This window comes from Grampus griseus (genome assembly GCF_964374135.1).
Source record: "Grampus griseus genome assembly, chromosome: 2".
In the NCBI taxonomy this organism is placed as follows: Eukaryota; Metazoa; Chordata; class Mammalia; order Artiodactyla; family Delphinidae; genus Grampus; species Grampus griseus.
The window spans coordinates 30569971-30585955 of record NC_139018.1 but is presented as its reverse complement, the minus strand read 5'-3'; the positions used below and the strand labels follow the sequence as shown (position 1 = coordinate 30585955).

The window sequence follows — 15985 nt, the reverse complement described above, 5'->3', positions numbered from 1 at the left end:
TTTGTTGCCTTTGCTTTTGGTGTCAAATCCAAAAAATCACTGTCAAGGAGCTTACTTGCCTATGTTTTCTTCTAGCTAGGAGTTTTACGGTTTCAGGTCTTACATTCAAGTCTTTAATCCATCATGAGTTAACTTTTGTGTATGTTGTAAGGTAATGGTCCAGGTTAATCTGATAAACAGCTTTGTAGAGAGTCAATGTTACTGATAGATGCCATGGGGAAGGAGACCCCAAGGTGCCCCTTTGGCCTTGGACGTGAGTGTGTAGAGAGCTCTATGGCTGATCTAGTCTTGTCTCCCCTCTTCAGCTCGGGCCTGGGGAATGTCACCGTGACCCTTAGTTCTGAGGAAGGGAGGACAGAGAGCCCTTGATACCTCCAAACCTTTTACTGCCGGCTCCCCTCTACGACCTGCCTCTTCTAGACTTCACCGTCACAAACTTCAGCGGTGCTAGCATACTTCAAAGTGTCCCTGACTGTCTTAACTGTTTTTACTTTTCCACTTAAAGTGCAGAATAAGCCCCAGTCACCATCTTTCACTTTGACAGCAGACATTTAAATTAAAGCGAGAAAGCAAGGAAGGCCAGCCAGCCCCATTAATATTTTATGAAATATTCATTGTTCTTTAACCTGGCCATAACCCCTGTCCTGGACGACGCTTTTATAGCTGACATACTGACCCCAGGATGCACACACGCACACGCGCTGTTTTGTCTCTGTCCTGCTTCTCTTCAGTACCCTGAGCTCCCGACACTCTGCCAGCCCAGTTGTCTTCACCAGTGCCAGAAGTTCACCAAAAGAAGAACTGCATCCTGCCACCTCCTCGCAGCTCGTTCCTTCCTTCTCATCTTCCTCCTCCTCCGGTCCTAGGACTTTCTACCCTCGCCAGGGCGCTACTAGCAAGTACCTAATTGGATGGAAGAAACCCGAAGGAACCATAAACTCTGTGGGATTTATGGACACAAGAAAGTAAGGATTCTTTTGCTTCTCTTGCTGGTTTTTTTTTGTTTGTTTTGTTTTTTGCGGTACGCGGGCCTCTCACTGTTGTGGCCCCTCCCATTGCGGAGCACAGGCTCCGGAAGCGCAGGCTCAGCGGCCATGGCTCACGGGCCCAGCCGCTCCGCGGCATGTGGGATCCTCCCGGACCGGGGCACGAACCCGTGTCCCCTGCATCGGCAGGCGGACTCTCACCCACTGTGCCACCAGGGAAGCCCTCTTGCTGGGTATTTTGCTTTTAACATGACAGAGAACAGAAAAGCTTGGGGCAATTTCCTACAAGAGAGGAGGCCGGGCTAGGGGCTAGGAAGAGGGTGGTTTGGTAGGGAGATTTTTTTTTTTTTCCCCTAAGTGAAACTTGTCTTAAATTGTTTCTCTGACACATTCCTTAAATAAGATAGATTGCAAAACATTCAGATTTGAGAATCTTAAGTCTCCTAGGAAAGAGTATGTCTGAAGAACAAACTTCAGAATAATCGTCCCTCTGGTGCTAAGACCACACTTGTCCCTTTGATGCTATTAATCACAGCCTTCCCATGCAATTCCTAAATGGGCCAGGAGGCACCAGAGGGACTGTTAGAAAGTAAGTGACCACCTCTGAACATAAAGAACTTTTTGACAAAAAAAATAAACGATTCAGTCAATGACTTTGTTTTTGTTTGTACCAGGATTGCATTTGGGCTTCATACCCTGTGGGCTTTTATTAATAAGTCTGTCGCTAATTTTGACTTAATGTAGTTAATAGTTTCCTATGAAAGAGTGATTTATTCTTCAGGCTTTTTATTTTGTATTTCAAATTGGTCTTGTTTCTCTAACAAGCATTTATCTGAGTAGATTCTAATGTAATTGAACAGAAGTGATTCTCCTTTTCTCTCCTTTAATAGCTGTCCATTGACTTACCTCTTTCAGAGCCCATCGTGCCCTTGAGTCAACCTTGTCGACTTAACTTCTACCCTCTCTTCCTCTTCTTTCAAGGCGTCATCAGAGTGATGGCAATGAAATAGCCCACACCAGGCTGCGTGCCTCAACCAGGGACCTCCGGGCATCCCCAAAGCCAACCTCCAAGTCCACCATTGAGGAGGATCTCAAGAAACTCATCAATCTGGAAAGCCCAACTCCTGAATCCCAGAAGAACTTTAAGGTACAGGGTAGAACTTGGGGTAAATAGCAGTTAGAGAGAGACCAAACGGGGCAGTTGCACCCTCCAGGAAGTGGTGGTTCCAGGCTCCTCTTCATCAGACCCCACTTCCCGCCATCAGCTGACTGTCCCAGTAATTGGTTCACATGTTTTCCAGATGCTCTGTCCCTGCAGCCACATCTCTTGAGTCGTGTTTATATTAACCTGTCCCTACCCCCATGGCTTTTTTCTTCCAGTGTATCCTACTTACAGTGCACAGGCTACACTTTCTTGACATTATTACTCAGATGACATTGCTTCTCAGAACTCTGCAGAGACACCCATGGCTCCCTTGTCAGACAGAAAGTTTTCTGAAAGGGCTTTAGCGCTTTCTGTCCGAAGGGTCCCCGTCCTCCTTCCACAGTAGCCCCCAGTGTGTTTCCTGCCCTGGGTGTGTCCACGGCACCCTGCACTCTGGCCTTGCTTCTGCCCCCTGCCCCTGGCCAGGCAGACCTACCAGCCACACACTGCATGCTGTTTAGTCCAGCAAACATAAGTCTGCACGTTTACCTTCAGAACTTCCCAGATTCTCTTCACTTCGTAAAGCCTTCTCTCCACTCTCAGAATTCCAGACTAGAAATGCCTTCTCTGGAACCCAGCCACCCTCCCCGTCAAGTCCCGAGAACTTGCTCAGAGTTGGTGGGTATGTTGGTGGCCAGACCCCTGCATGACCACGAGGAAGGGTTTGTTCTGCTCCCCTCAGCTTGGGGACCCTTGAAGCCCACCTAAGGCTCTTTGCTTTCTTGTCCTCTAAAATGTGCAGTCTCACGCTCCCAGGCTCAGAGCTAGTGTTGGCTTAGCTGGGCCCAAAGATATTTCACGCCAAGCGTTTGGTATTCCTGTCTGCAGTGTACCGGGTGGCCCCAAGAGAAGGGAGTCCACCCCCCAGAAGGTCATGGCTACAAACTTTAATGTTTTCTGTTCTCTGTGTTCTTAGTTAAATGATTTGTAGTCTCTTGGAAGTGACTAGAAAGCTTAATTTAAGAAGACCTTTGAGAACTGATTGAAAATGGAAGCTGACCTATTCCCTTAACCACTCACCATCCTCAGACTGTGATCAGAGGGTGAGAGACACGCTCAGCTGGATGAGCTGTGTGGCCTTGTCTCATCCAGGCTTTCTCGTCACCATTCTAGTTTATGTGCACACGTACATGCCTCTGTGTATGCGTGTGCCACACGTGTGTGTGCATCTTCCTTCAGACAGGTCAGATATACCTCCTAAACTTACAAATCAACATTTACAGAGATGAAATGTGCTCCAGAGACCATTCTGGAGTTTTGCTGAGAAATCAATGAGTTATAAACATTAACATCATAAATCATTTTAAAGACTTGCCATTCTGGACTTCTGTAATTTCTATTTTATAAGCCAGCGCTTGACAGTTCTGACTCATCACCCAGGGCACAAATGGTTTCCTTAGCAACCTTGCAAAAGATAGTACTTGAAACTTCTTTCTTTAGCCATCAAAAACCAAAGAGGTATATTAAAATTTTTAACTACCAGTTTCAAAACAAAAATTATTTCAGATTTTTCCTTTGAGGTTAGAGGAAAATAAAACCTGCCCTGAAAGGAATCTTTCCACCAATTCTTAGTTTAACATTTTTGGAAAGGAGCAAGCTCAGAGCTTTCATCCTTTTGATTTACTCATGCAGTGGAAATAATTGAAAGCAAATGTCTGTCTTGCCCTTATTCAGGCCTTGGCTTTTATTTCCAAAGTGAATTACTTTAACATTCCTTTTTGAAATAGGAATGCACATTCTTTATGTTGTGACTATATTACCGTGAGACCCTCTGCAAAGAAAATGCTTCTGCTGGCTAAACTATTATGGTGAAAAGGCTGGAAGCAGGAGCTGGAAATACGCTCTGTTTTCTCTCTCGTTTCATCCTTTTTGGTTTGGTTTCAGATGAGTTCATCTAAGTAGCTCTGTGTGTCTTGTGAGACTCATCATCTGAATGGCCGTGCCTCTGCTGTGTCAGTAAGACTAACATGCCCTTGCGAGGTCTTCCAGGCCATGCCTGGCTCAAGGCTCCGAGCCACTGCATCAGGCTTCAGGGTACAAGGAGTAGCTTGCTTTGGGCTGTGATACTTGGAAACCACTCACGCCACATTGGCTTTCTCACATAGCAAGTGCTACCAGTGAGCCATCATGAATAGCAAATGACGGGGTTATTCCCCGGCTCGTTTGCCAGCAGAGTGAGATATCTGCTGCAGGACGTGGCAGGGCTCTGCTGGGCAGGCTGGAGCTGAGAGGTGGGTGGCTGCAGGGCCCCGCGCAGCTGCTGTGGAACTCGTATCTCAAGGAAAAGGGCAGAGCTATTAACGTTGTATGAACCCTCATTGGCAGGCAGAGCTGGGATCACTGTATTCTCCCCGAGGGCTGCATGAGTCTGGCAAGTGAACAGACAGTAAGTAGTGCAAACTGAGAGCCTTGCTCTCCAGCCAGTACTCTCAGATACAGACCAAAGGAAGAGGCTTCATGCGGCTCTAGTGTTTAGGAAGAGCCGATACTCGCTTATTGCAAGTGCGGGTAACCCGTTTCACTGAGAGCCAGGAGGAGTGAAAAGAGTGAGGAGGGGAAGGAGACGGACCTGAAGCAAGACGCCCCCTCTCTAGGCCTTGCTTCTCAGCTTTGAAACAAAAGACCAGACTAGATCAATGGTGCCCAAATGATTTTAAAGTTCAGGAACCCTTTTCTTCCTAATACAGTTAGTTACACATGGCAGCCCAACATGTAGAACTAAGAAAGCAGAACTTCTCCAAGGGGAGGGGTGGAGTGCCTTGGGCTCTTGGGTCCCACCTGAACATCTCCTCTCCCCAGGCAGTGATGCTGGGAGGAACCCTTAGGGCTCCTTGGAACACAGTTGAGATCCCCCTTCCTGGTGCTCTCTAAAATCCCTTCCAAGTCTGCCACCCATTGTATTGTGGTTCTTTCCCAGGGTGTGGCAGCACAGGGCAGCACCACTCAGCGATCTCAGGTATGACCTGCAAGGAAGACAGAGGGTGCCCTAGGGGACTGAATAGGTGCACATACCTTTAAGACTGGAGTTGAAGAGGGCTGGGGTCAGGAGCCGTCCCAACGTGCTTGGCCCAGGCTAGGTCCTACTATTTTTTAACGGATAGAAAGCATCTAGGTAGATTGCTTCCTTCCATCTCCTCCCCTGCCTCCCTTTAGTGCAGGATGTTATAACTTTGAATAAATCTCACTGCTCAAAGGATCTCTTCAAGGTAGCTGTTTACTACCTTGAAGTATATTAACATTTCCCAAAGAGGCTGAAACTAGAACTGGTGGAAAATCTCTCTCCTGTAAAACCATCAGGGTGGGGATAGTCACTGGAAAAGGAAGTCCCTTTGCCAAACCCAGATGTGCTAAAAATGATTGAGAGCAGTTTTTGAATAGAGAGATCTGAAATCTGGTCTAGTAGGCAGGAGCCTTATGTGACAGTCCTAGAACCTTGCAGGTGGAGGGAGGTGACTTTTTTTGTGGTACGCGGGCCTCTCACTGTTGTGGCCTCTCCCGTTGCGGAGCACAGGCTCCAGACACACAGGCTCAGCGGCCATGGCTCACGGGCCCAGCCGCTCCGCGGCACGTGGGATCCTCCCGGACCGGGGCACGAACCCACGTCCCCTGCATCGGCAGGCGGACTCTCAACGACTGCGCCACCAGGGAAGCCCTTTTTTTTCTTTTTTTTAATTTACAATTAGCAAGCCATTTAACCTCTAATGCCCACTCTTCTGTGTGAAGTGAGAAGGGAAATCATTTCCATACCAAGTCGCCTCCCACTTAAAGACTCACAAAGCATTTATCACAACAGCTTAGTTTTCAAGGTAAGCACGTATGTACTTTGGGCTTAACTCATTGTGAATTTTAAAAAGTGAACACAGTTGGCTACACCTGGGGCTCATTTACAATGCATTTGATTAGTAATTTTTTCATATTTATGCTGCAGCTGTGCATACCACACTGTGGGTAGCTTTGACTTGATCAACCCTTGGCTTGTTGGACCGGAAGCATGTTAGACCTCAGAACCCATGAATGAGTCTGAGCATCAGATCTGTTCTCAGCCTCCTAGATGGAGGCATTGCCATATCATTCTCTCTCTATCCCTTCAAAGTGTCATGGAAAGTTTCACAGTGGCTTCCTGCCAGCAGTGACACAGCCCTCCTACTCACATCCTCACCTGTTCTCCAAATTGTTCTCCCTGCCAAGGTGAACCGTTAACTAAGAAGAACTAAATAAGGATAACTTTGTTTTTTGTTGTTGTTGTTTTTGTTCTGTTTTTTTGCGGTATGCGGGCCTCTCACTGTTGTGGCCTCTCCCGTTGCGGAGCACAGGCTCCGGACACGCAGGCTCAGTGGCCATGGCTCACGGGCCCAGCCGCTCCACAGTATGTGGGATCTTCCCGGACCGGGGCACGAACCCGCATCCCCTGCATCGGCAGGCAGACTCTCAACCACTGCGCCACCAGGGAAGCCCCAGGATAACTCTGTTAATGGACCGCATACTCTGTTGGCTTGCAGGATGCTGGATATTTCAATATCGTTAACGTGTCTGTTTTTTCTCCATGAATGGAATTCTCAAAAGCTTGCTATTTGTAGAAAAATCTCAAATAAAAATCAAATCTGGTCACAAAGGCAAAAGACATTAACAAGAGATACAGCTATTAGAGCTTTTGTCATTTATATATAACTGTATAAATACTTATCACTTATAAAGATGACTTCCCTATTTTTATTTCACGAATAGAAATCCATCTAAAAAAATAAATTATCTCCCAAGCTCATTAAATATAATATTAGTAGTTAATGCTTTCAAAAGCCACCTATTATTTGGGTGAATATATTGTGATGATCAAAGGCTCTTGTTGCCTGGCAAACATGCAATCGCTTGACAAGCTTCTGAGGATACCTTCCCGGCACCATGGCTGTTTCGCTGGGGACCATAACATTATTTCGTAACACCACTGATAACGTACTGTTGTGCTCAGTCCAGTGTTTCATGGAATCCTCATAATAATCCTGAGAGGTGAACCCCATTTCATAGACGAGGAACTGGGCTCAGAGCAATAACATGATTTGGTCAAAGACACGGGATTCAAATAAAACCCATATTTGTCTGATCCTAAAGTCTTGTTAACCATGACACGATAGTGATGAATCTGCTTAATCCCACATCTGGATTTTGTACTGAGCACTGATCAGCTGCAGCCAGCATGCTGGGCTGTGAGGATGCGGCGCCCGGAACTCCTGTTTTAGCCCTTAAGGATGTAGACAATGATGGTGGACCTTGAGGCTTCCCTGTTGGGCTCCAGGATCTGAAAGGTTGTGTCTACCAGAGTGATTTTGTTAACGCACCCATCCTCCGCCCCCGGTCTTGGGTGTGTGACCCAGAAGATTGACTTTCTGTTGTCTTGACTCTGTTTTTCAGTTCCACGCGCTCTCCTCTCCTCAGTCTCCCTTTCCCACCACTCCCACCTCAAGGCGGGCCTTGCACAGAACGCTGTCCGATGAGAGTATTTACAGCGGCCAGAGGGAGCACTTTTTCACCTCAAGGGCTTCGCTTCTGGACCAAGCCCTGCCCAACGATGTCCTCTTCAGTAGCACCTACCCTTCTCTCCCCAAGTCTCTTCCATTGCGGAGGCCTTCTTACACCTTGGGAATGAAGTCGTTGCACGGTAAGTGTGTCTTCAGCTGCAGCTGAACAGCCCTGCTGATGATGGCCAGTGTCCGCAGACACTTGCCACTCGGTTTGCTCAAGAATGAGAATTACAGGAAGTCCTGCTTGCTTGCTCCGATTATCTGGGCTCACCACCCCTCCCTCATTCAGCCTCTCACCTGGAATCCCAGACCACAGGCATTGAGCCTCACCAGACCGCAAGAGTCATCTAGGATGCTTGGTTTATTTTTTTCCAGTTGAGGTGTAATTGACATATAACATTATATTAGTTTCAGATTAAGATTTACTTTTGTAGCAGCTTTCAAATATGCAGTACAGTATTAACAATAGTCGCCATGCTGTATATCCCCATGACTCATTTATTTTATAACTGGAAATTTGTACCTTTGACTCCCTCCAGCATCTTTCACTACCCCCACCCTACTTCTGGCAACCACCAGTCTGTTATCTGTATCTATGAGCTCCAATTTTTTTTTTTTAGATTTCACATATAAGTGAGATGGATCATACAGTATTTGTCTTTCTCTGACATTTTTCAATTAGCACAGTGCCCTCAAGGTCCAGCCGTGTTGTTGCAAATGGCAACATTTCATTCTTTTTTAAATTAATTTATATTGGAGCATAGTTAATTTACAATGTTGGGTTAGTTTCTGCTGTACAGCAAAGTGAATCACTTCTACATATACATATATCCACTCTTTTTTAGATTATTTTCCCATATAGGTCATTACAGAGTATTGGATAGAGTTCCCCGTGCTATACAATAGGTTCTTAGTAGTTATCTATTTTATATATAGTAGTATGTATATGTCAATCCCAATCTCCCAATTTATCCCTCTTCCTCCTTTTCCCCTTGGTAATCATAAGTTTGTTTTCTACATCTCTGACTCTAAATTTTCATTCCTTTTTTATGGCAGAATAATATTCCATTGTGTGTGTGTCCACATTTTCTTTATCCATTCATCCATCAGTGGACACTAAGGTGGCTTCCATGTCTTGGCTATTGTAAATATGCTGCAGTGAACGTGGGGGTGCACATATCTTTTTGAGTTAGTGTTTTCTATTTCCTTGGTTAAATACCCAGAAGTAGAATTGGTGGATCATATGGTAATTCTATTTTTAATTTTTTGAGGACCCTCCATACTGTTTTCCATAGTGGTTGCACCAATTTACATTCCCATGAACAGTGCACAAGGGCTCCCTTTTCTCTACATTCTTACCAACAATTGTTATTTGTTGTCTTTTTGATAATAGCCATTCAACAGTTATGAGATAACATCTCAATAGGTTTCGATTTGCATTTCCTGGATGATGAGTGATGTTGACCATCTTTTCATATACCTGTTGGCCATCTGTACGTCTTCTTTGGGAACACGTCTATTCAAATCTTCTACCCATTTTTTACTCGGATTGTTTGCTTTTTTGCTATTGAGTTGTATGAGTTCTTTACATATTTCGGATATTAACCCCTTATCAGATATGTGATTTGCAAATATCTTCTCCCATTCGGTAGGTAGCCTTTTCATTTTTTTGATGGTTTCCTTTGCTGCATAGAAGCTTTCTAGTTTGATGTAGTACCACTTGTTTATTTTTCCTTTTGTTGCTTTTGGTGTCAGAACCAAAAAATCATCACCGAGACTTATGTCAAGGAGCTTACCATGTATGTTTTCTTCTAGGATTTTTATGGTTTCAGGTGTTACACTCAAGTCTTTAATACATTATGAGTTAACTTTTGCATATGGTGTAAAATAGTGGTCCACATTCATTCTTTTGCATGTAGCTGTCCAGTTTTCCCAACACCATTTATTAAAAAGATTGTCCTTTCCCCATTGTATATTCTTTCCTCCTTTGTCATAAATTTATTGATCATATATGTGTGGGTTTATTTCTGGGCTCTCTATTCTGTTTCATTGATGTGTGTGTCTATTTTTATGCCAATACCATACTGTTTTATTGTACCTCTGTAATAAAATTTGAAATCAGGAAGCATGATGCCTCCAGTTTTTTGGTTCTTCTCAACACTGATTTGGCTATTCAGGGTGTCTTGTGGTTCCGTACAAATGTTAGGATTGTTTATTCTATTTCTGTAAAATATGCCATGGGAATTTTGATAGGGATTGCTTTGAATATGTTGATGGCTTCGGTGGTATGGACATTTTAACAGTATTCTTCTAATCCGTGAGCACTGAATGTCTTCATTTATTTGTGTCTTCGTCAGTTTTTTCATTAATGTCTTGTATTTTTCAGTGTACAGGTCTTTTACCTCCTTGGTTAAATTTATTCCTAGGTGTTTTATTCTTTTTTGTATATGGGATTTTCTTAATATATCCTTTTGATAGCTTGTTGTTAGTGAATAGAAACAACAGGTTTTTTTGTATTGATGGTGTGTCTTACAACTTTCCTGAATTCTTTGATTAGTTCTAATAGTTTTTTGGTGGAGTCTTTAAGGTTTTCTGTATATGACATGTTATCTGCAAATAGTGACAGTTTTACTCCTTTTCTGATTTGGATGCCTTTTATTTATTTTTCTTGCCTAACTGCTCTGGGTAGGACTTCCAATACTTTGTTGAACAAAAGTGGTGAGAGTGGGCATCCTGTCTTGTTCCTGACCTTAAAGCTTTCAGCTTTTCAAAGTTGAGTATGGCATCACCTGTGGGCTTGTGATATGATGAGGTATGTTCCCTCAATACTCACTTTGTTCAGAGTTTTTATCATAAATGGATGTTGAAAATGTAAAATGCTTTTTCTGCGTTTATTGAGATGATTATATGATTTTTATATTTCATTTTGTTAATGTGGTTTTTCACATTGATGAACCATCCTTACATCCCTGGAATGAAACCCACTTGAACATGGTATATGATCCTCTTAACATATTGTTGAATTAGGTTTGCTAATATTTTGTTGAGGGGTTTTGCATCCATGTTTTTAGGGATATTGGCCTATAATTTTCTTTTCTTGTGGCATCCTTGTCTGGTTTCCATATCAGGGTTATGCTGGCCTTGTAAAATGTGTTTGGAAGGGTTCCCTCCTCTTCTATTTTTCTGGAAGAGTTTGAGAAGGAATGGTATTAAATCTCCTTTGAATGTTTGGTAGAATTCATCAGTAAAGCTGTCTGAGTCCTGACTTCCATTGTTGGGAGATTTATGATTCCATCTCCTTACTAGTAATTTGTCTGTTCAGATCTTCTATTTCTTCATGATTCAGTCTTGGTAGTTGTGTGTTCCATTTCTTTGAAGTTGTCCAGTTTGTTGGCATATGACTGTTTATAATATCTTATGATCCCTTGTATTTCTGTGGTATCAGATGTAACATCTCCTCTTTGATTTCTGATTTTGAGTCCTCTCTTTTTTTCCTGAGTGTAGCGAAAGGTTTATCAATTTCGTTTATTTTTTTTTTCAAAGAACCAGCTCTTAGTTTCATTGACCTTTTCTGTTCTCTTTTTAGTCTTTCATTTATTTTGCTCTGATCTTTGTTATTTCCTTCCTTCTGCTAATTGTGGGCTTCAATTCTTCTTTTCCTAGTTTCTTGAGAGGTAAAATTTGGTTTTTTGAGACCATTCTCATTCCTTGATGTAGGCATTTATTGTTATGAACTTCCCTCTTAGAATTGCTTTTGCTGCATCCCATAATTTGGTATGTTGTATTTCCATTTTCAATTGTCTCAAAGTATTTTTTAAGTTTCTCTTGCTTTCTTCTTAGATCCATCGGTTGTTCAGTAGCATGTTGTTTGTTTAATCTCTACCTATTTGTGAATTTTCCAGTTTTCTCCTGTAATCAATTTCTGGTACATACCACTGTGGTCAGAAGAGATGTTTGATATGGTTTTAATCTTTTTAAATTTAGTTAAGACTTGCTGTGGCCTAACATATGGTCTATCCTGGAGAATATCCCATATGCACCTGAGAAGAATGTGCATTCTTTTGCTTTTGAATGGAATGTTCTGTATTTCTGTTAAGACCATCAGTCTAACATGTCATTTAAGGCCAATGTTTCTTTATTGTTTTTTTGTCTGGGTGATCTATCATTTGTTGAAAGTGATGTATTAAAGTCCCCTGTTGTTGTTGTATTCCTGTCTATTCTCCCTTGAGGTCTATTAATATTTGCTTTATATAATTAGGTGCTCCTAGGTTATGTGCACAAATATTTACAAATGTTATATTCTGTTGTTGAATAACCACTTTAGTATTATGTCATGATCTTTGTCTCTTACTACAGTCTTTGTCTTAAAATCTATTTCATCTGATGTAAGTATAGCTACCCCAGCTTTCTTCTGGTTTCCTTCTGCATGGAATATCTTTTTCCATCCCTTTGTGTGTGTCCTTACATGTGAAGTGAATCTCTTGAAGCAACAATTAGATATATATTTTTTATCCAATCACTCTGTATCTTTTAATTGAAGAATTTAGTTTGTTTACATTTAAAGTAATTATCGGTAACTATGTACTTGTACCATTTTGTTGTTTTCTGGATGCCTGTAGTTCCTCTGATCCTTTCTTCTTCTTTACTGTCTTCCTTTGTGGTTTGATGACTTTCTTTAGTGGCATGCTTTGGTTTCTTTATCTTTTTTGTATATACTATAGAGTTTTGGTTTGTGGTTACCATGAGGCTTACTTAAAACAACTTATAACAGTCTGTTTTAAGTTGAGAACAACTTAAATTTGAACACATTCTAAAGCTCTAACTTTTACTCCCCACTCCATTTCATGTTTTTATGTAAAATTTACATCTTTTTATCTTGCATATCCCTTAATTTATTACAGTTATAGTTATTTTTACTACTTTTGTCTTTTAACCTTCATACTAGCTTTACAAGTGGTCAGTTGACCACCTTTAGTATATATTTACCTTTTCCAGTGAGATACATACTTGAATATGTTTTCTTATTACTAATTAGCACTCTTTCTCTAAAGAAGTCCCTTTAACTATTCTTGTAAGACCAGTGTAATAATGAACTTCCTTAGCTTTTGCTTATCTGAAAAACTCTTATTTCTCCTTCAATTCTGAATTGACAGCTTTGCCAGGTAGAGTATTCTTTGTTGGCAGTTTTTTCCTTTCAGCACTTTGAATATATCATGCGGCTCCCCTCTGGCTTGCAAAGTTCCTCCTGAAAAATGTGCTGATAGTCTAACGGGGGGTTCCCTTCTGTGTAACAAGTTGTTCTTTTCTTCCTGCTTTTAAGATTCTCTCCTTCTCTTTTTTTTTAATTAATTTATTTATTTTTGGTTAGGTTGGGTTTTTGTTGCTGCGTGCGGGCTTTCTCTAGTTGCGGTGCACAGGCTTCTCATTGTGGTGGCTTCTCTTGCTGCAGAGCACGGCCTCTAGGCACACGGGCTTCAGTGGTTGTGGCTCGCAGGCTCAGTAGTTGTGGCACACGGGCTTAGTTGCTCCGCGACATGTGGGATCTTCCCAGACCAGGGCTCGAACCCGTGTCCCCTGCATTGGCAGGCAGATTCTTAACCACTGCACCACCAGGGAGGTCCCTCTCCTTCTCTTTAACTGTTGGCATTTTAATTATGTGTTTTGGTGTGGTTTTCTTCGGGTTCATCTTTTTTGGAACTCTCTGGACTTCGTGGATCTAGATAACTGTTTCCTTCCCTTGGTTAAGGAAGTTTTCAGCCATTATTTCTTCAAATAAGTTTTCTGCCCTTTCTCTCTTCTCCTCCTGGGACCCCTATAATGTGAATGTTGGTACGCTTGATGTTGCCCCATATGTCCCTTAAGCTTTCTTCCCTGTTTTTCATTCTTTTTTCTTTTTGCCTCTCTGATTGACTGAATTCCTCTACCCTATGTTAGACTTCACCAATCCTTTCTTCTGCTTCATCTAGTCTGCTGTTGAGCCCCTCTAGTGTATTTTTCAGTTCAGTTACTGTATTCTTCAGCTCTGTGACTTCTGTTTGGTACTCTCTTTTACGTTCTGTGTCTTTGTGGAAGTTCTCACCGTGTTCATCCTTTCTTGTCTCAAGCTTCGTGAACATCTTTATGGCCATCATTTTTAACTCTTTATCTGGTAAGTTACTTATCTTCATTTCATTGAGAATTTTTCCTGAGATTTTTCTTGTGTTTTTCATTTGGAACATTTTCCTTTGTTTCTTCATCTTCCTTGATGCTGTGTTTGTTTCTACGTATTAGGTAAAACAGCCACCTCTCCCAGCTTTGATCGAGTGGCCTCATGTAGAGGATGAATCGTGTCTTCCTACCCTGCCCTAGCTCTTGGTTGTCTCTCAAACTTTTGTGATTGTCCAAGCAGCCTAGTTTATTTTTAAGAGCCTCCGGTAGCTGAGGGTGTGACAAGACCTGTCAGTGTCTCCAAGGGATGGATCTCAGTCATCACTTAGATTCAGTCATCACTTAGGTCTCAGTCATCACTTAGATTGGAAACCGGAATCTCAGGCAGCAGCTTTTAAAGTATGCACATATGTACAGTCCTATGGGACCACAAGTATAAGCACCACCACCCCCCACCACCACCAGTGACCTGGAGGTGTCTGCCGGGTGGCAGTCATAAGTACTGGGACACCACATGTATGTATAAGCGCCTTTCTGGAGATGCCTATGAGCTGGAGTGAGGCAGATGGAGAACACAAAGATTGCGTCCACAGGCCTCTGTTCCCTGAGAGCATCTTGTAGGCCTCTAAATGTGCCAGAACAGAAGGCTATGCCTGTGGCCAAAGCTCCAGGACAAGCGAATAGGACTCTTTCACAGAAAGACTGGGGTGTGTTTCAGTCTGCTGCCTGGCAGTGCCCTGGGGGGGGTGGTAGCCTGCCAAGAGCTGCCTCTTCAGGTGTTAGAGTCCCATGGGACCCAGAAACATGAGCTCCTCTTGGGCTCCAGAGCCCAAGGGGCAGCCACTGTGCAGCAGCCACAAAACTGGGGCTCCTGATGTGGTAAAAGCTCTCCCTTGGGCTGCTTGTTCAAAATAGAGATTTGCAGACCTCACCCAAGACCTGCTGAATTTGAATACAAAAGTCTGGTTTGTATTGTATTTTTTACCAAACATCCCAGCTGCTGTTAGGATTGGGCACATTTGGCTAACACCAGATTAGTTATTTCTTAGAGAATGTCATCCACTGGCTTCCCTGAGCCACAGCATTGTTCTGTCTTTCCCAGCTATGAGAATATTAGCTGTGGTGTCGGCCAGTCACTTGTTGACTCATTCGTTCATTGAGTGAGTGAGTATTATTTAGGAAAAGGCTTATTGATGCCGGGCACCTCCGTATTCTTCCCTTTGATTCATAAATGCCTTGTTCCTCCATCACCTTACTTGATCCCAGTTTTATTAAGGGCCATATTCAGGGACCAAAAAAAATTGCTTTTTTTCTTTCTCCTCTGTCCAGCTCCATTCCAGGGTTCTGCAGCTACCCTCCCACTATTGCCCAGCACAGCAGATACCTATTATGGAAGCTGTGTGCCTGCTTATCATACAGGTGGCTGTAACCCCACCTCCCTTCTGCCCTTTTTCCTTCAGGGAACTCTGCAGCTTTATCTCTCTCTATGTCCATTTATACCCAATTTCTTTTCCTTCTGCTGCTTCTCTGAAGCAGTGTTTTCTTTAAATCTCCTGCCTTCCTACTTTGCTTTCTCCCTGCATCTTTTCTGAGCTTTCAACCCACTCCCATGACTGTTGCTCCATCATCTCCATCCTGCTTCCTACACAGTTCCCTTCTCCCCTTCTCCCCTGTGGCAGACATCACTCAAGAATCACATCAGCTTCCCCCTCCTCCCTCTTTATAAGAGGTCCAACTATGGCTTGAACCTGATTTCTCTTTGCCCTGAAAGGTCACTGTCTATGAACCAAAGCTGACACATGAAATGACCACTTTTTACCATCTGGACTCTAGAAACCACCTCCTAGTTGTGCCCTAAATAGTAGCCTTTTTTCCTCCCCTTCTCTCCCTGCATTGGGACCACTCTCCCTGCACTCCATTCCTCTTACAAGTACTTCCTGCCTACCTTGAATGTTTCTTTCACGTCCCCATTTTTTTTAACCTTTATAGGGATAAAAATAAACCCTCTGTGAAAGCCTGTCTGCATGTGTCATGTCACAGTAGGCCCTGCCTTCTGGAAGCTCACATACTAAGAGAACAGCCTGGAAATCTGCCCCCCTCACACCTTCCCTGTGAAGCCTGTGGCTGAAGGC

The 15985-nt window shown here is 43.0% G+C and overlaps 1 protein-coding gene across 11 annotated transcripts in view; it reads left to right on the top strand.

Moving 5' to 3' along the window:
- SIPA1L1 (signal induced proliferation associated 1 like 1) overlaps positions 1-15985 on the top strand; it is a 480253-nt gene that overhangs the window by 448600 nt on the left and 15668 nt on the right. For all 11 annotated transcript variants that reach the window (XM_082647658.1, XM_082647659.1, XM_082647657.1 and 8 more), the window contains 3 exons: positions 732-965; positions 1968-2133; positions 7597-7843. In XM_082647658.1, the coding sequence (XP_082503784.1) occupies positions 732-965; positions 1968-2133; positions 7597-7843 (647 nt within the window). The remainder of the gene's footprint in view (positions 1-731; positions 966-1967; positions 2134-7596; positions 7844-15985) is intronic.